General features: G+C 37.1%; 2 protein-coding genes and 1 pseudogene across 23 annotated transcripts in view; 2 read left to right on the top strand and 1 right to left on the bottom strand.

The window, feature by feature from the left end:
* Positions 1-830, bottom strand: part of GIN1 (gypsy retrotransposon integrase 1) — a 28,462-nt gene extending 27,632 nt beyond the window's left edge. For 2 of the 3 annotated variants that reach the window (XM_059693992.1, XM_059693993.1), the window contains exon 1: positions 744-829. The gene's annotated coding sequence lies outside the window, so the exon portion shown is untranslated. Of the gene's footprint in view, positions 1-743 lie in introns of all 3 variants that reach the window. The other variant, XM_059693994.1, reaches the window with a different exon arrangement.
* Positions 831-912: 82 nt separating this feature from the next.
* PPIP5K2 (diphosphoinositol pentakisphosphate kinase 2) overlaps positions 913-19,060 on the top strand; it is a 71,790-nt gene continuing 53,642 nt past the window's right edge. For 9 of the 20 annotated variants that reach the window (XM_059693986.1, XM_059693983.1, XM_059693985.1 and 6 more), the window contains exons 1-7: positions 914-1,167; positions 5,762-6,148; positions 9,230-9,425; positions 11,806-11,896; positions 13,359-13,444; positions 14,669-14,823; positions 17,758-17,859. In XM_059693986.1, coding sequence (XP_059549969.1) covers positions 6,035-6,148; positions 9,230-9,425; positions 11,806-11,896; positions 13,359-13,444; positions 14,669-14,823; positions 17,758-17,859 — 744 coding nt within the window. In that variant the 5' untranslated portion in view covers positions 914-1,167; positions 5,762-6,034. Of the gene's footprint in view, positions 1,221-5,761; positions 6,149-9,229; positions 9,426-11,805; positions 11,897-13,358; positions 13,445-14,668; positions 14,824-17,757; positions 17,860-19,060 lie in introns of all 20 variants that reach the window. The other 11 variants (XM_059693977.1, XM_059693974.1, XM_059693978.1 and 8 more) reach the window with 3 other exon arrangements.
* Positions 1,230-5,713, top strand: LOC132233386 (S-adenosylmethionine decarboxylase proenzyme-like; annotated as a pseudogene).

Genomic DNA, 19,060 nt, shown 5'->3' with positions numbered 1-19,060 from the left:
CACAATTTTATGCAGCATCCAAGAGTGGGAAATCTAAATATCCCAGACAATTCGCGGTAATCTGCGCTTCATTTCAACGTACACATCCGTTTAACAAAAATGTCTTCATCTCCAAATGCATCGAAATGAAGTCACATGTGATAAATGAATTTCCTTTTGAAAATTCTCCACTTTCGGTTAGAAACGCCCATTTAAGGAAAACCCATAGAGATAAAATGGGTACTTTTCCTTTAAGACAACTAGACAAGATTCTCCCTTAAGCAAGCGCTTCTCCCCGCACAGGAGGTTTTCATTTGGGGCAAAAGGGTAATATTCCAAATTAAATGACAACTACGCTAAAGTAAGGGGGGAGAATTCTCCAACGTCAACCAAGTGCAGCACTCAACTTTTGAATTCACTCGGGGACTCGGACGCTACTTTAAAGGGGCATTTCCAGAGCGTTTAAGCGACTAAATCTTAAAGGCAAAGTCCGGCTAAATTTAGCACAAACAGAAAAACGACCATTAAGTAAAACCCAGTTCCACCGACTAGGCATCTCCCCAGACCCGAAAACGGAAATCGCCCAGTTTCTGTTCTGCAGACCGGGGACCCCGCAAGGCCCTGCCGCCCCAAGGGCGCCTGCGCAACATCCAATTAAACCCTTCCTCGGCTAGTCGACGGGAACGGCTTTGAAATGCCTGCCAGGTTACGCCTCACTTTAAAATTCATTAGGTATGACAAAGCACACCTGAACGACCACTCACCGAAGTGGTCCTAAATGCAAGCGACAGGATTTAAGCTTCCTCTCGCGACTTATCTGGTGCTGCCGGAAGCGGAACTAACCAAGTCGTTAAGAGGGGCGGGACTTAAGGGGGTGGAGCTCCGGTCAAAGCAGGTTAGGGTGGAACCTTTGGCTCTTGCGGGAAATTGTTCCGCCCGGCGAGGTGTCCGAGTGAGACCCGAAGCAGGCGGGCGAGGAGGCGTGGCGGAGGCTCTCTGCTGTAGTAGTTCCTTGCACTACCTCCATGTGGCTCTTCTGTTACTGAAGAAAGAGGACCTGCGTCCACGCTGACAGCTGGAGCCTCTTGACCAACACCTCACCCCTGCCCTCGGGATTCAAAGGGAAACCGAGATCTGTATGGTGTGGGCCACCTCCAGCCGCTCGCGTGACAACCGCAGCCGTGGCAGGTGAGGGTCCCGAGGCCGAAGAAAAGCCGAGATGCGGAACCTGGGCGCCCAGGGTGAGCAGCCGGCCGCCGCCGGGCAGTTGCTTTGTCTCCCGCCGAGCTCTGCGGAGCCGGAGCCGCGCGCGCCTCGGAGGGCGGGCGCCAGAGCGAAAGGCAGCGCGGAGGAGCGGCCGCACCGCCCTGCGGGTCGTTTCGCGTTTCCATTTCCCCTCCTCCTCCATGGCTTCCCCTTTTCCTTTCTTGGGTCTGGGGTACCAGAGGTGTCAGTTCCGCAGGGAACAGCCGAGCTTAGCTGCTGCTCCGGGCTGCGGTCTTGCTCCCCCAAAGTAGGCAGTCCTCGAGTTTGGGGACTTAGGTGAGGAGAGGTGGCTATTTTTATTTTAGTTTTTCCGCCTCTGTCCCCCTGCCCATCGCCGCCCCCACCCTCGTTCCCGTGCGTTGCAGCTTTCCAGCCTGCGGGCTGATGACCGCACCTCCTCGGTTGCATCCTTGCGCGCTTCCAGGAAGCAGGGGCGAGGCGGTGACCCCTCGGTGTGTGTTACCAGGTCCCCCACGCCTTCCTGGGAGGTGCGACCTTTGGAGTCCCGTGGGCAACCCTTGCCTAGCGTGCCGGGAGGCATAATGGGAGTCAGAAGCATGGCCGACTTGAGCACCATGGTTACCGACGCGGCGATGGGCTTTTGTCTTCCTGTCGAAAATTCTACAATGAGAAATAAAGTTTTTGGGTCGGGGGAGATAAAATAGTAAGGACAGCCGACATGAGCTGTGCGCCACGTGCTTTGCATGTGTTCTCATAGACCCCTCAGCGATCCGTGGGGTAGATGATTGGTCTCACCTTACAGAAGGAGCTGAGGCGGGGAGGGGTCGCACAACCGGCCCTCACAAGCGACTGCTGCTGCTGAACGTTTGAACCTGCGCGAGAAACCAGCTTTTTCAGGCTCCAGCCTCCGCAGTGCTGACTTCCTCTGCCACTCCTGTCCTGCCTGTGTGCTTCATCGCTTCCAGTTTCTTTACTAACATTTGCAATGGCTGAAAGCATTCATTAAAAAAAAAAAAAAATTTTTTTTTTTGGAGTGCCTAACAAAAGACAGACATGATCTCTGTCTTTATGTAGCGTCAGTGTTGTGATGCGGAATGCAGTGCTTCAGAAACCGAAATACTGAACTTACTGTAGCACGGGCTTGCGTAAAGCAAGTGATTAACGCAGCGATTGTCAACCAGTGTGCCACAAGAATTTTTAAAACATGCAACACCTGACTCTTTAGTCAGGGGCACTGATCTCTTTTCCCTTAGATTGTCAAATTAAAAACAAAAAGTGACCAGCGCCAACACAACAATAGATGTCCAGTGTGAGCGAATCAAAATTACACCTATTTTTGGTCAGATCAGCAAGAATTATAACATTTTTTGGTGCGCTGCAAAATTTTAGTTATTTGTTTATGTGTGCCATGAGATGAAAAAATGGTATGTATTCTGTGCCAGTTAAGTTTAGGTCAGAATCTCTGTCGTAATTATAACAACTATATATAAACAGCTAACATTTACTATGTTTACCATATGCTAATTGCTATGGTGTCTGCATTGTCATTTAATCGTCAAAATAATCTCAAGATTTATCACCCCATTTACTGGAATTAGATATTTGGGAGTAGAAGTTTCTGAGTTATGCTTTGCAATTCTATCTAGCATTGCATTCAACTCTTTAGCATATTTGATCAAGTAAGTTCTTATATTAGCAGTAATCAAATGAAATATTTGATATGTAGTTTCATCTTGATAGGTAATTAGTTTTAATATCATCAAGGAACAAGTACAGGTAAACAGTCTTGAGATTATATCACTGTTATGTGTAGTTCTTAAACTGATGTTCACGGGCATCTGTTTAAGGCAGCGGTTCTCAACCTGTGGGTCGCGACCCCTTTGGCTAACGACCCTTTCACAGGGGTCGCCTAAGACCACCCTGCATATCAAATATTTACATTACGATTCATAACAGTATCAACGTGACAGTTATGAAGTAGCAACGAAAATAATTTTATGGTTGAGTCACAACATGAGGAACTGTATTTAAAGGGCCAGAAGGTTGAGAACCACTGGGTTAGGGGCTGATGTTATAATCAAATACTGTTTTCACTCTAATCTTGTTTTGTTGATTGATATGAGACCAGAATGCAGAATAGTTATATTCTCTAAAAATATATCTTGTTTGTTTGCAAAATGTATTTTTACAAATTGGGACCTTTTAAAATTTGATTCAGCTTTCTCAGTGCGGCAGGCAACGTTAGCTCGCAGCGGCTCTGCTCTCTCTAACAGGGAAAAGCAGACTACAAGAGACTAAGTGTATCTGCCTCTATGTCCAACAGACTCACGTTCCACTTACGCACACACATACTCACAAAAGCTGGGAAAATTTTATTCATCCTTTTAAAGAAAAAGTTAATATAAAATTATAACCAAAAAAAAAGGGAACCTGAACTTTAGTAATAACAGCTGGAACCATCCTCAGCAGCAGTGGGAGAAGAGACTTCATTTAGTTGATTTTCTGTGGTTATTGATTGTTCGCTAGTCTCACAGTGAAGGAGCTGCACATTTTTTTAGAGGGACTGTGAGGCTACTGGAGGCAGCAACCTGACACAAATCAAGGATCTGGGAATCTTTGCACCATCCCAAGATCTAGTAGCACATACTTTTGAAGGATGTGCAATGTTCAATTATAAGTGAGCTTATGTGAGAGTAACATGTTTGTCTCCAAGAGACATTTCATTTTGAAGATATATGGTATCATCCTCTTGCTGAAAGCACTAGTTCCCCTGTTGAAACTTACTAGGGATCACAGTGGGTTGGACGCAATTTAAAGTTTCTTTTGTTCTGGTAAGAATTTCATGAAGCCTTCTCACCAAGGGTGCTGACACTGGAATTTCTGGGGGGAAAATACAGCTTATTGCAGTTTTCCCAAATGGAGCAGCACATTGTATGGGATGTATGACTTCTGACTGTGGTTTACTTTGGATTTCCCAGAGAGTAGCGTTATTAGTCAGCCAGATCAAACCTTGAAAATTCTGATGAGTGAGCTTGACCCAGCAGTTATGGACCAGTTCTACATGGAAGATGGTGTTACTGCACAGGCTGTCACTCGTTAGAGTGGAATTCATGACCTGATACCAGGTTCTGTCATTGCTGCCACAATGTTCAATCCTTGTGGGCATTCAGTGAATGGCATGGAGTCGGATGGAACTTATTGGACTACTCACATCACTCCAGAACCAGAATTTTCTTATGTTAGCTTTGAAACAAACTTAAGTCGGGCCTACTATGATGACCTGATCAGGAAGTCTTCAGGCCAGGAAAATTTGTGACCATCTTGTTTGTGAACCAGAGTTCTAAATGGCACACAATGCTTTCTTCTCCCCAGAAGATTGAAGGTTTTAAATGTCTTGATTGTTAGAATGCTCTGTTCAATGATTACAACCTTGTTTTTACCAGTTTTGCTAAGAACTAGTAACAGCAGCAGGGTTAAGAAAAAATGCAAAAAGAGAACACACATAGAAGAAGGTGTTGTTGCTTTTTAGATATTGATACTAGGGGCCATGCTTTCCATAGCCACCACCTTGCTGCAGAAAGCCCTAGACGCAATGATAGTGTAATCACTTTGAATTGAATACTTTCTTATATCAAGGAGTTCGATATCTTGCCTGAATGCTCTCTCCTGTGTTTAAGTATCCTATTGTCACTCTTGCTGTGAAATTGGAGTACATGTAGAAAAAAACTTTTACTGTATGAAACTTTATTAACACTTGTGATAAAAATTCAATTTGATTTATGCACAATGTAATATTTCTCCAAGTATCATCCAAAATTCCCCGAACACATGGCTTTCATCCCCCTTAGGTGTTGGCCTCAGCGTAATCATTTGAGACTGTTCTATCAAATTGCTGCCAGGATATTACATCCATTTACCTCCAAATTCTAGAACATAATCTCTACTGATGTCGCTGAAACCAAATTCTACTTCATACAGATGTTTTTTTGCAACAGCAATTAAAGGTTTTCTTCCACGAGTTGAGTCCTCTCAAGAAAATGATTGCAGTTATCCATTTTGTGTATTATTAACATTATTGCTTCCTGCACTTGTATTCCTTTACTTGATTTCATTCCCCACCATGGTGTCTCCCCTTCCAGCCCCGCCCCAATAAAGTGATACACTGTTTTAAAAAGAATTGATTTAATGTAATTTCAGACTGATGGATAGGGGTCAATGTTTATTAAACTCCATTACCTTTTATCTGTTGTTTTTCATTCAGATATTACTGAACTACGTATATGCAGAGGGATTTAGCTTTTAATGTAATTTTGTTATAATTTAAATATTTTTTTCCTAATTTGTTAGATAATTTTGCACTTGAGGATTTTAGTGTTTGGTCTTTTTGTTATTTTGTATCAGTTTGTCCAGTTACAAAGTTGTATATTGAAGATCCGAGTCTTAATTTCTTAATTTTATGAAAGAAAATATCTTTTCATTTTGAAGGTATACATCAAGTTATTGGTACAGATTTTATAAGCTTCATTTAAAATTATTTTTTTTCATTGTATTTTAGGTAAAAGGATTGCTGAATCATCTCACTGAAGCAATAGCCTCACTATCTTTGCTTTCTAAACTGCATCAACAATGAAGCAATGATATCTGAGAACAAAAGAACATTTGCCAACTAAGTGTCATCACAATTCAAGTGACTGTATAAGCAGAAATAAGCTGCAACAGACCTATGTGTCAGCTGGTATAAAGAGAATGCATTCTTGTGATGCTATTTATGTAGAAGCAGTTTTAGTATAGCACATTTAAATTACAACCTATACCAAATGAAATAAAAATGAGTGGATCTGCCAGATTCTTTGTTGGGCCTGAAGATACAGAAATCAACCCTGGTAATTATCGACATTTCTTCCACCACGCCGATGTAGATGAGGAGGAGGAGGATGATTCTGTAAGTTGTTTGTTTTTTTGGTCAGAAAAGACCAATACAAGATAGATTTTTTTACTGATCATTATTAAGGTGAATTAATATTTTATCTGAAATTGTGAAGACTTTTTTTTTCATATAGAAATTTGTTGGGAATATTTTAAACTGAAAAAGTTTGTTTTATGAGTGACATTGAATTTATGGTGTGTCAAGAAATACAATTAGGGCTCAGACTTTTAAATTACTTAATGATTCCTATTATAGTGTCTTTCAGTGATATGCCTAGCACAGCAAAGGACTAGGTTGAAAAAGTGGCATAAATCAAAAGGTTTTCTTTGTATGTAGAAATATGTAACAAATACATCAAGATAAAGAAGGAAATAATTTCAAAGGTACCAAAGTAGGACTACTTAACCAGCTTACGTTTGTCATGTGATCAACACAGGTGGTGGTTGACCATAAGATATCCCTATTTATTAACTAATCAGAATTAAGTAAATTGTGTGGCTAGAAGGAGAGGCCACCTTACATATCTACAGATTGTGCATGTGTGTTTAAGTAAGTACAAGCATGTGCAAGTTCTGTTCTCTTATCTGATCTATTAGAATGTTTATCCATGTTGGAACTTGAGGAATGTACATCCATGTTGGATCTGAAGGACACATTATTATGTTTGTTTTGCTATGGTTCCATTAGTTCAGTATTATTCTTGACATTGTGTTCTCTTTACAACTTGAGATTGCTTTACTCTGAGAACTGATTTAAAATACAAACTTAGGTTTGTGTTTCTTATATTTCTAATTGGAAAAAATAATTTTGCCTTAAAACAAAACCCTGTATAAAAGCAGTAAAAACAAACCAAAAATAGCTGTTAAATGACTCTTTAAATTCTTTCACAGTGCAGTTACACATAACTAAAATGCAAATCAGACTATCACTCATTTAAAACCTATCCCACCACCCACCTCACTCCAGAAAAAAATTATTTTCAAGCTTTCCTTACCAGCCAAAACTTTTCTTCCTCTGAAGTTTTATCTAGAAGGCCAGTAAATAAAGCATAAAAACAGCTTCTCTGTCTGACTTAGACTGGAAAGAACTATTGACTCAGCTTCTACTACACTTAACCCTTTCTCTATAGAGTTCTGAACACACTGTGGACACCACTGATAGACCAAGTCCAGTCTTACACATAAGGACTTTTTTTTTTCACCTGTATCTAGACCTGTACTGTCTCTCATGCCTTTTACTTTTTATGTCTTAGCAATATCAAATTTATTTTCCACATATTCCATGTTGTATCGTGCCTTTTTGCTGTTGTGTGCACTCCTTTGTCTCTATGAAATGCCTTTATTTGGGGTGCTTTGTGAACTGTTTTTCATTCTTCGAAACAATGCTCAGATTTCATGTTTCACTCTTCCCCCTCTCCTTGCTCTTTTTCCCCATGAGAAAATTGAACACTTCTTCCTTGATACTATTTCTATACCTTGACATATATACTTTTATTTCATGTATCATAATATACTATATTATTACTCTCTCCCCCATTAGACTCAAAGAATTTTGAGGACTGGTAGTTTTTATATGTCTAACTCTTCAGTGCTTAATATATAATTCTTGGAATATTCTAACTAATTAAATTGTTTACATTCATGATGTGTAGTTGTCACTTTTGAGGAGCTTGATATGATTTATTTGACCTGTGGATTGATAAAAGTTTGTTTCAGATCATTCTTATGTTAAAATTTCAAAGAATTTCATTTAGACATTAAATCTAACTAAATAATTTATACCTATTTTAAAAATTATTTTCATTCTTCTAATAGGAAAATTCTGTTATTTTTTCTTAATATAGGTTTATTTGTACATTTTAAACTATAATGTTTTCAGTTCATCTTAGGCAATGATCAGCTATTCATTAAATAGATCTATAGTAAGCAAATAAAACTTACTAGCTTTTAATTTTTTAAACTGTAAAGCAGTATGCAATGTTAGGTGGAGCACTTTTGTTGTCTAAGAAATCTACTTTAGGAACATCTTAATGAGCTACGCTGAGGCTTTTCATCAGGAAAAAATTGAATAAGGGAACATTAAAGTGGATGATCACAAGTGAGAAAGACAGCAGATCTCAGGGCAGTTAGGATTTACAATCAAATCCAATATCAATTTGAATTTTATTTGAATTAGAGCAATGAAGAAATACAATTCTAGGCTAAAAATACCAATTTAATTCTGATGTTATCCAGTTTTATTTTTAGAGTCCAGTAAAACTTTCTAGCTCTAGTATAATTTGAGCCCAGATCATAATGTCATATGAAATATATAAAATGGAAGAGAGAGAAGAATTGCAATGAAAAACTGGACACAGCTCTCTTTATATATTTGATAAAACTCTAAGCACCTGAATGCAAAGGCCTCAATGAATCTTAAGTAATTTTATAAACCTCTGAGCTACTCGTAAATTATTTTTTTTTTCCTGCTTTTTGTTTCAGGCCAAATCATGGCCTTTGAACTGTAGCAGTGGTGCCAGAGAGGAACAATACGATTAAATAGGAATAGTAGAGTATGACAATTGTGGTGTCAAAGAGCATTGACACTGCTTAGCAGTGTGGCCTTCTCCAAAATTTCCTTCTAATTTGTCATAGTTGACCAACTAATACTCATACTAAATCTACAAAAATAGTTTAGTCCTGTATAGCTTTGTAGTCAGAACAACATCATATTTTAGTCAAGAGAATTCTTTCTCACTCGTATTGGCCTTTTACTTGGATTAGATAGGGTTTGTCTTTTATTCGCCCCTTTGTGGTGTGAAGAAGGTAACTAAATATTAGGAACAATTAAAGGAGTATTTTCTTAAGTTTAAAATTTGAAAGAAAATAGTAACAATATTATGAAAGTTTATTTTTTTTTTTTTTTGCAAATCTTTGTAGAAAACTATTATTTTGTTAAGTATGTATTATGATGATATAATTTTGAAAAATTCCTTTTTTGGTTAATGTGTCATTTTAATTAATTCACAAGCCTCATCTACTTCTGAGAAAGATTTAAGATAGCTGTACTTTGGAGTTTTTATTGTCAACCTGATTTTTTGTTTCTTTTCTGTTTTAGCCACCGGAAAGGCAGATTGTGGTTGGAATATGTTCCATGGCAAAGAAATCCAAATCAAAACCAATGAAGGAAATTCTTGAAAGGATCTCCTTATTTAAATATATTACAGTAATAGTATTTGAAGAGGAAGTTATTTTGAATGAACCAGTGGAAAACTGGCCTTTATGTGATTGTCTTATTTCTTTCCATTCTAAAGGTATTAAAGAATGGGGATGGAAACTCCCTTTTATCCTCTCTGATTGTAAAACTAATACATGTTAATTGTAGAATATTAGATAAATTAGAAAAATAAAATTAAACTCATCTACTCTCACAGATAGGTGATATAAACATTTTTACATATTTCCAGCCCTTTGTGTGTGTGTATTTTTAGAAATATATTTAGTATTATAGTGTATATGTAATTTTATATTTAATTTTTTCACTAGTTATATCAAAAGTTTTTTTCTCCATATCATTCTTTAAAAACCTGATTTTTAATTCTATTGTGTCATTGTGTGGAAGTACGATAGCATTTTTAACCACTGTCCTAAAAATTAGATGGTTTTCAGTTTTCACTATTAAAAATAAGGTTTTGATAAAATCCTCTAAGTTTTTCAGGATAAATTCTTGAATTATTGAATATTTTAATCCCTTATGCTTTCGCCAGATAGGAAATGATCTGTTATTTCTCATATACATATTCATACTTTATTTCTTAAGAACTTAAAATTTTAATATTAGGTTTTACTTCTATAAATCAAACTGAAATATCATTAAGCGTAAGTTTTACTTCCTAGTAAAGTAGTACTTCATGGTAAGTCTACTAAGCAAAATTATTGTTAAATATATATCTGAAAATTTATAACCTAAGACTCTGTGAATTAAGTGAATTTCTCACTAAGAATCATGGAAGATTTGTGCTCACTTACAATGTATTTATAATATATGGTTCTTGTTACCAAATATGTAGGCCCCAGCTGTGTTAGTTAGGTGTTCAAGAAGCATCTCCTTCAGCAAGATGGAGATGGACCATGATTCAGACCTTCTGTGCTTCCACAGCCTGTATTGATTTTTATTCTAGAGAAGCCCAAGGCCCTGGTCTCCCTTATAGACTGAAGTACATCATTTCAGAGAACCCTAAAATTTGCTTATCCCTGAGGGTAAGGTGTTCTTCTCCTACTATCACATGGTTCTTTCTACAAAACCGATTTGCCTATAAAAAGTAGGTGCTATCTAAGGTCATATCCCATATGCTATCTTTCGGTGAGGAAAAAGTTCCTCTTAACAACAACAAGAGCAGGGGGCTGACTATTGCTCAATTCTGTTAGGAGCCTTCAAATTAGAGACATTGAGACATCTTTACAAGTGAAGAATTCTGAGAGTCTCCATAAAAGGGTTTGTCATTTGTGGTCATGTGATTCTATTTCTATTTAAATTTTTAAAACTAAGAGGAATTTTGGAATAAATCTTCCTTAATTGCAGCTTTTAACTTCAGTATGCTTTAATACTTCTTTCCTATAGGTCTTCACAGGTATAATATAGTTAATGCTAAAGTTATGCATGCTTGCTGATTTTTACCCATTTCCTTAGATAAAATATTCATTAAAATATTGTCATTTAAGAAATAACAACAGTTAACATTTATTGAGTACTTGCTGTGCCAGGTATTGTATTAAGTATTTTATATACACTTTTATTTAATTCCTCAGAAACCCTACTAGGTAAGGCTGGTGTAATACCCATTTACAGCCAGGAATCAAAGGCCTAGAGATGTTAAAAAATTTTGACCAAGGTCACATAGCTAGTGAAAGGTGGAACCAGGATTTGAACCCCAGTTTATGCTCTTAACCTCTATGGTAGACTGACTCTCTTAATTGAATTCATGGATAAAATTGTAGGCTTCTATTGTCAATACAGACAGTGACATATAATCATTAAAACTTTTAAGATTTTTAAAGACTATATTTGCCATTTGATTGTTTTCATTATAATTAGTTATTTTAGCAAAGTCTAGAATGTTTAGGGAGTTAATAGCTGATATTTTAACACTGACGTAGTAGCAGCAAGTGTTATTCTGCTCTTGTATTTTATATTTTGAGCACATATCTGTTGCATGTGAATTAGTTTTGCTGCTATTTTTAAAGATGTATATGTTCTTTCAATTATCAGCTAATTTATATATATAAGCATCAAAATATTTTGAGAAGAGGAATCGTATTTTTTTTAAAAATCACCAGGTGACTGTGATATTCTTATTTATATAGAGATTTCTATTTGTTTATGAGGTAATCTTACCTTTTATCAGGTGATTGAATAATTAAGCATTGACTAATATGTCAGTGTTCTAAATTTGGTTATATGATCACTGGCTTGCTGTGCCTTATCAATCAAATTAACTAGAAAAAAAAGTTTATTTAATAGTACATGTCAAATCAAGTTTTATGTGTTTATTATTCCACACCTATAAAGAAAGTAGTTATATGCATAATGAAATTCAACTTTTATGGGAGGTGGCTTAAATTTAAATCAATAAAGTTACAGGTGTCAGCTTATCTTGAGGTTGTACAGAATATGTTAATGATATGTGTTCTTAGGATTTCCACTGGACAAAGCAGTTGCCTATGCAAAACTCAGGAATCCATTTGTAATCAATGACTTGAATATGCAGTATCTCATACAAGATAGGTGAGTGAGTGGTGAAGTTGGTTGAATTAAGGGAAGGAAAATTAATTTATTATCTACTGTAAGGAGACATGGGATCAGGTGTTTTCATATACTTTAATTTGTGGTATCCTTGAAATAATACTTGGAAGTAGGCATTCACGCCCAGTTTTATGGATGAAGAAACTTGAGATCTAAGCATATCAATATGGTAAATTTGCCTTAAGTTACAAGTAGTTCCACAAGTAGTGGTGCAAGGACTTATACCAGGTTTGTTTAATTTCCAAAGCCTACTAAACCAGTGGTCGGCAAACTCATTAGTCAACAGAGCCAAATATCAACAGTACAACGATTGAAATTTCTTTTGAGAGCCAAATGTTTTAAACTTAAACTATATAGGTAGGTACATTGTTATTAACTTAATTAGGGTACTCCTAAGGCTTAGGAAGAGCCGCACTCAAGGGGCCAAAGAGACGCATGTGGTTCGCGATCCGCAGTTTGCCGACCACGGTACTAAACCATTGAAAGTGATGAACAATTACTTACACATGTGACTGATGAGGAAATTAGGGCTTTACTCATTATAATTAGATTATTTTTAATGTTAAAGTATAACCATTTGAAAAAACATTTCACTATATATCTTAAAATTAATTTAACAAGCTCAAAGCATGGATTTCTAAGAGAAATGGTAAAATATGAATGTATTTATGTATTTTCATTTAATTGATATTTTAGTCTAATGGCTACCCTTATAATTTCACTAGCATTCTATTTTCTTTCGTGTTAGCATTACAGTATAAGATTATATATATGAAAGGGCTTTAGAAAGTATATGACCCTATAGTTTATTTGTTTTTCTATTTTTGTTTTTTACGATTCTTTCAGATAGTAACGTTAATATCTAGAATTTTTAAACATTTTTCTTAGGTTTACATATTAATGCATGTTTATGTATTATAAGTATATGTACATATACAAATGCATACTCATTTTAAGAAGTTTGGAAAACAAAAGCATAAAGAAAGACATTTAACCCTACCACTACATCTACCATATTTGTTCATATAGAAAGTGATATATACCTACACTCACATTTATAAAATTAGGATCACTGTTCTCTTGTACTGTAAACATTTTCCCATGTTATTAAATTTATGTAGAGTATAAAGTTTTTAATGATTCGGTAATATTCTGTCATTGCCACGTAGCAACTTTAACCATTTCTTTTTATACATTTACATTCTTAATTTAAAAGTTAGTATTTTAATATGCCATATAATGTATTATGCATACATTTTTTGTTCTAATTGACGAATACATTTTTTAATATTTTAAATGACATTTCTTTATTTAAAAAATAGAGACTTAATATACATTTCTTTTTTAGTGGTAGAACAGTAATAATATACTTATGAAGAGTACAATGATATACTCGTGAAACAACTCTAAAACAATAAGGATGTTTGTTTTCCTTTTTCTTCAGGAGAGAAGTATATAGTATTCTTCAGGCTGAAGGTATTTTACTTCCTCGTTATGCAATTTTGAACCGTGATCCAAATAATCCCAAAGGTAAGAGTAAGAGATTTTAAACAAGCTACCTTCTATCTTTCAACGTACTTTTGGCCACTTCCCTTCTATGATTAAGTGGAAGGAATTTAAAGAACTCAAGGTATTCTATTCAGTTTTTTAATGATCCAAATAAATAAGCATTGTACTCAGTTAAAATGTGACACTGTTAGCTAAAAGGCTAATAATAACTTAGGAGTTATATTTCTCATTTTTCTTTGGTTTACATATGACATTTCCCTGCGAGTCATAAGAAAGAATTTTTAAATTACATGCTTTAATAAATTTGTATTGATTTGGGGTAAACAAGTGATTCGTCTATGACTATTGAATTAAGTATTAGGAACTTCATGCTAAGATGGCACAATTAAATTTCTGATGAATAGGAATTTTGAAATATTGCTATTTATTAATATTTTAAAGTACACTTTGCTTCATTTTCCGGGTTACCTAAAACAGCATATAAGCTATACATAACTTAGTCTAAAAAAAACAAGATAAATGTTTGTCTTAAGATTTAATATTCTGATAACAATATTTGGGGGAATTTTGATAACTTCATTGTACTTCAAAACAACATTTATTAAAACACTGATATAGTACTTATCTGTATCAGGGAACTTATTTGTCTAGAGGTGAAAATCTTACTTTCTGATTGGATTGCTTCCTTACTCTGCATATCAGTTACTTTTCTAATTTAAATAACTTTATGTTCTATGGTATCTGTGATATGAATGATCCCATAAGGATCATTTTCAGGAAATGATAGCATTTTGGAGTTATTTTTCAACTTTGTTATTGGCATCATTTCATATCTAAGTTTGAATTCTCTGGGTGATAGGGTGGAATGGCAGGTCTATAGATTTTTTTTTTTTTAAATATGTTTTATTGAGTTTTTACAGAGAGGAAAGGAGAGAGATAGAGAGTTAGGAACATCGATGAGAGAGAAACATCGACCAGCTGCCTCCTGCACACTCCCCACTGGGGATGTGCCCGCAACCCAGGTACATGCCCTTGACCGGAATCGAACCTGGGACCTTTCAGTCCGCAGGCCGACGCTCTATCCACTGAGCCAAACCGGTTTCGGCAGGTCTATAGATTTTGAAGAACAACTATAGTCCCTAATGCCATATGTCATAAGTGTTGGTATATGTTGTTTGCATAAGTGTTTTAAATTAAAATAAAATCAGTACTTTAATTTTTCTTGCTATTATGTTTGATTTATAGAATGCAGTCTGATTGAAGGGGAAGACCATGTAGAAGTAAATGGGGAAGTTTTTCAAAAGCCATTTGTAGAGAAGCCAGTTAGTGCAGAAGATCACAATGTTTACATTTATTATCCAACATCTGCTGGTGGTGGAAGTCAAAGACTTTTTCGAAAGGTAAACCTTTGATATCCTACTGAATACTGTTCTTTGTACATTGTTGTATAAATTTTACTAAAAGTTATCAAGTATTTGTTAAAACTATGATTAAATGAGAATGTATCATTTAGATATAAATTATTAAAAATTTTGCTTATGCAAAATTTCTACCTACATAATGTCAAGAACCTACTTGCTTTCCTTCTACCTTTCATTTACTTATCTGTCATATGAAAAATTTAGGTAAATATCAGCACTTTTTAGAAAATACCAGCCGCCCCCAAAATGAATAGTTCATAAAAAAAGTAATACCAATAACTTTTACATACCTGTGAGTATGCTCAAAATTGCACCCATCCTAATAATAGACAAACATGGTAATTAACCATACGTCCACTACACTTACCATTGGCTAATCAGGGTGATATGCAAATTAACTGCCAACCAAGATGGCGGCCGCTGCCAGGCAGCTGAAGCAAACATGAGGCTTGGTTGCCCTGGCGATGGAGGAAGCCAAGGTTCCCCACCTGCGGCAGCCCGACTCTGAGCTGCACTCTAAGAAACAATGTTGCAATTATAGAAGCTAAACAAACTCCAGATACCTGCTTTCAACCAGCTGGCCTCAGAGCTGGAGCCGCAACAGTGTTTCAATTACAGAAGATAAATAAATCCCAGAATAAAAAAAAAAAAAAAGGAGAGACAGGAGCTTCAGTTGCTGGGTTGGCCCGCCTGAAAACAGCCCTCAGCCCCTCATACATGCTGGCCAGGCAACCCAGTGGGGACCCCCACCCTGAAGGGGGTGCGAGCAGCCTGAAAACAGCCCTCAGCCCCTCATCCAGGCTGGCCAGGCACCCCAGTGGGGACCCCCAGCCTGAAGGGGGTGCGGGCAGCCTGAAAACAGCCCTCAGCCCCTCACCCAGGCTGGCCAGGCACCCAAGGGAGACCCCCACCCTGATCTGGGACACCCTTCAGGGAAAACCAGCCTGCCCCCACCTGTGCACCAGGCCTCTATCCTATATAGTAAAAGGGTAATATGCAAACTGACCCTAACAGCAGAAAGACTGGGAATGACTGGTCACTATGACACACACTGACCACCACAGGGTAGACACTCAATGCAGGAGCTGCCCTCTGGTGGTCAGTGAGCTCCCACATGGGGGAGCTCTGCTCAGCCACAAGCCAGGCTGATGGCTGCCCGTACAGCAGTGGTGGTGGGAGCCTCTCCCGCCTCCTCAGCAGTGTTAAGGATGTCCGAGCGCAGCTTAGGTCTGCTCCCCGCTGGCAAGTGGACATCCCCCGAGGGCTGCCGGGCTGCCAGAGGGATGTCTGATTGCCAGTTTAGGCCCGATCCCCTGGGGAGCAGCCCTCAGCCAGCAGATGGTCATCCTTCAAGGGGTCCCAGACTGTGAGAGGGCACAGGCCAGGCTGAGGGACCTCCCCGCCCCCCGAGTGCACAAATTTTTGTGCACCGGGTCTCTAGTCCTATATAATAAAAGCCTAATATGCTAAGTGTCTGGTCTTGTGGTCGGTTGTTCAACCAATCAATGCGTAGTATGCTAAGACTGCTCAATCGCATGCTATGACATGCACTGACCACTAGGAGGCAGACACTTAATACAAGAGCTGCCCCCTAGTGATCAGTGCGCTCCCACAGGGGGAGCGCTGCTCAGCTAGAAGCCTTGAGCTGGGCTCGCAGCTGGCGAGCGCAGCAGTGGTGGCGGGAGCCTTTCCTGCCTCCACAGCAGCACTAAGGATGTCTGACTGTTGGACATCCCCCAAGGGCTCCTGGACTGCAAGACGGTGCAGGCCAGGCTGAGTGATCCCCCTACCCCCCGAGTGCACAAATTTTGGGCCTCTAGTAATAAAATAAATGCAAATCAGGAATAAAAGATAATGATATTGAGTTACTTTGTATTGGCAAATCTAAAAAAGATGGAAGTAGATGGAAAACAAGCCCAAGCCCAAATGTTGTTGGCAGGAAAGCAAATTAGTATAGCCTCTTAGCTACATTGTTTAGTAATATATCAGGATGAAAAATTCACATACATGTAAATAATCATGGACGTGCAAAATAATGACAGAATGATACTATTTTATATCCACTACGGTAGCAAATATTAAAAAGTCCTACAATACCAAGTATAGACAAGCAATGTAGAGCAGTGGGAACTTGCATACATTGCTGGAGAGATTGTAAATTGTTAAAACATTCTATAAGAGATTTTGACATTATTTTTGTAAGTTGAATATGGGCATAGTCTCACCTAGCAATTCCATTTCTAGTATATACTTTAGAAACAATCTTGCACACATGTGCCACAGAGACACTTTTAAGAATGTTTAAAGCAATGTTGTTCTAATAGGTAAAGCTTTGAAACAACTCAAATACACATTGATAGCAGAATGAATAAATTACAGTATATTTATATGGTGGAAAATTCTATAGTAGTAAAAGTGAACAAACCAGAGCAGCGGTTCTCAACCTGTGGGTCTCGACCCCTTTGGGGGTCGAATGACCCTTTCACAGGGGTCGCCTAAGACCATCGGAAAACACATATATAATTACATATTGTTTTTGTGCTTAATCACTATGCTTTAATTATGTTCAGTTTGTAACAGTGAAATTGGGGGTCACCACAACATGAGGAACTGTATTAAAGGGTCACGGCATTAGGAAAGTTGAGAACCACTGAACTAGAGTTACATACAACAACATGGTTGGATCTTAGAAACATTATTCTTAGTGTTCATTGTATTTTTTAGTGCTATTTAACTTACATGTAAGCCACAAATGCAGCAGAAAATATAATGTTACCTACACAGTCTTGTTAAATATTTGTGGATTAAAACAAATTATTTTTGTCTAAGATGGAAATAGATGCTAAAGGGTTATATTATAAAAATGAAGGGAATAATTTAGTTTTTATGCTGATGGACATATTTTGTTTTCAGATTGGCAGTAGAAGTAGTGTTTATTCCCCAGAAAGCAATGTACGAAAAACGGGCTCATATATATATGAAGAGTTTATGCCCACAGATGGTACTGATGTTAAGGTAGGGTTGATTAAAGTATATTTTAATTTTGTATTTAAGAGTTTACGGTGATATCAGAAAATAGAGTACCCTTTAATTAGCAATGTCTACTCTTTATCTGTCTTGTACTGTGAAAGCCTTTGGAAATCTGAAGCCTATAGACCCTTTTAAAAAATAAATTTTATAGAATAATGTTTTTAAATGCTTAAAATAAAACATACAAGATTAAAAAAATGAGATAAATTTTATTGAAATATAGTTATCAAATATTTAAAAACCAACTTTATGATATAATAATATGTATGCTTCTTTAAAAGGACATTAAGTAATAAAATATAGTGGGTCTAATAGCCATCACAGTTTCTAAGCACTCATCAGTGTAGATCAGTGATGGCGAACCTATGACACGCGTGTCAGAGGTGACACGTGAACTCATTTTTTTGGTTGATTTTTCTTTGTTAAATGGCATTTAAGTATGTAAAATAAATATCAAAAACATAAGTCTTTGTTTTACTATGGTTGCAAATATCAAAAAATTTCTATATGTGACACGGCACCAGAGTTAAGTTAGGGTTTTTCAAAATGCTGACACGCCGAGTTCAAAAGGTTCGCCATCACTGGTGTAGCTGATGTTTTGAGATATGCAACAGCTGTAATGTGTTATAAAAATGTGTGATTTCTGTTGGCAAAGATAAAAGTATAGACAAGTCTTAATTGCTTTACCTTTTGTCAGTCTGTCTAACCAGAGTGCTTTCTTAAATCTGATCATGAACCTCTCCTTTAAAATTCTCTTGTGGATCCTCATTGACCACAGGATAATTACCAGGTTCCTAAAACTGGCATACAAGATATTTATTTCATAGTTTGTCTGCTGTCTGTCCTGTGAACCTTATTTCTTTGGTATAAATCAGGCCAAATAACTTACTCTTACCTGAATACCTTGTGCTATTTCATGCCTCTGCCCTCTTCTGTGTTTATTACCTTTGCTTAGAGTGCCTTTCCATCTCTTGTTTGCCTTTAAATTTATGCTCTCCCTCACCTTCCTCCTTTTTTAAAATCGTCTTTTGGCAATTATTTCTATAGTATTTTTGTTGTTGTTGTTATTTGTACCTCTCCTTTGTTAAACTAAAAAAATTTTAAGAAAAATCACATCAGTTACATCCCTGTATTCCCTCATAATACTCAGTATAATTTTTTTTCTAGAGAATTGAACTTCACTTTA

This window comes from Myotis daubentonii, chromosome 4 (assembly GCF_963259705.1).
Source record: "Myotis daubentonii chromosome 4, mMyoDau2.1, whole genome shotgun sequence".
Taxonomy (NCBI): domain Eukaryota; kingdom Metazoa; phylum Chordata; class Mammalia; order Chiroptera; family Vespertilionidae; genus Myotis; species Myotis daubentonii.
The sequence above is the reverse complement of the archived record's forward strand: the minus strand, read 5'-3'. Positions and strand labels throughout refer to the sequence as shown.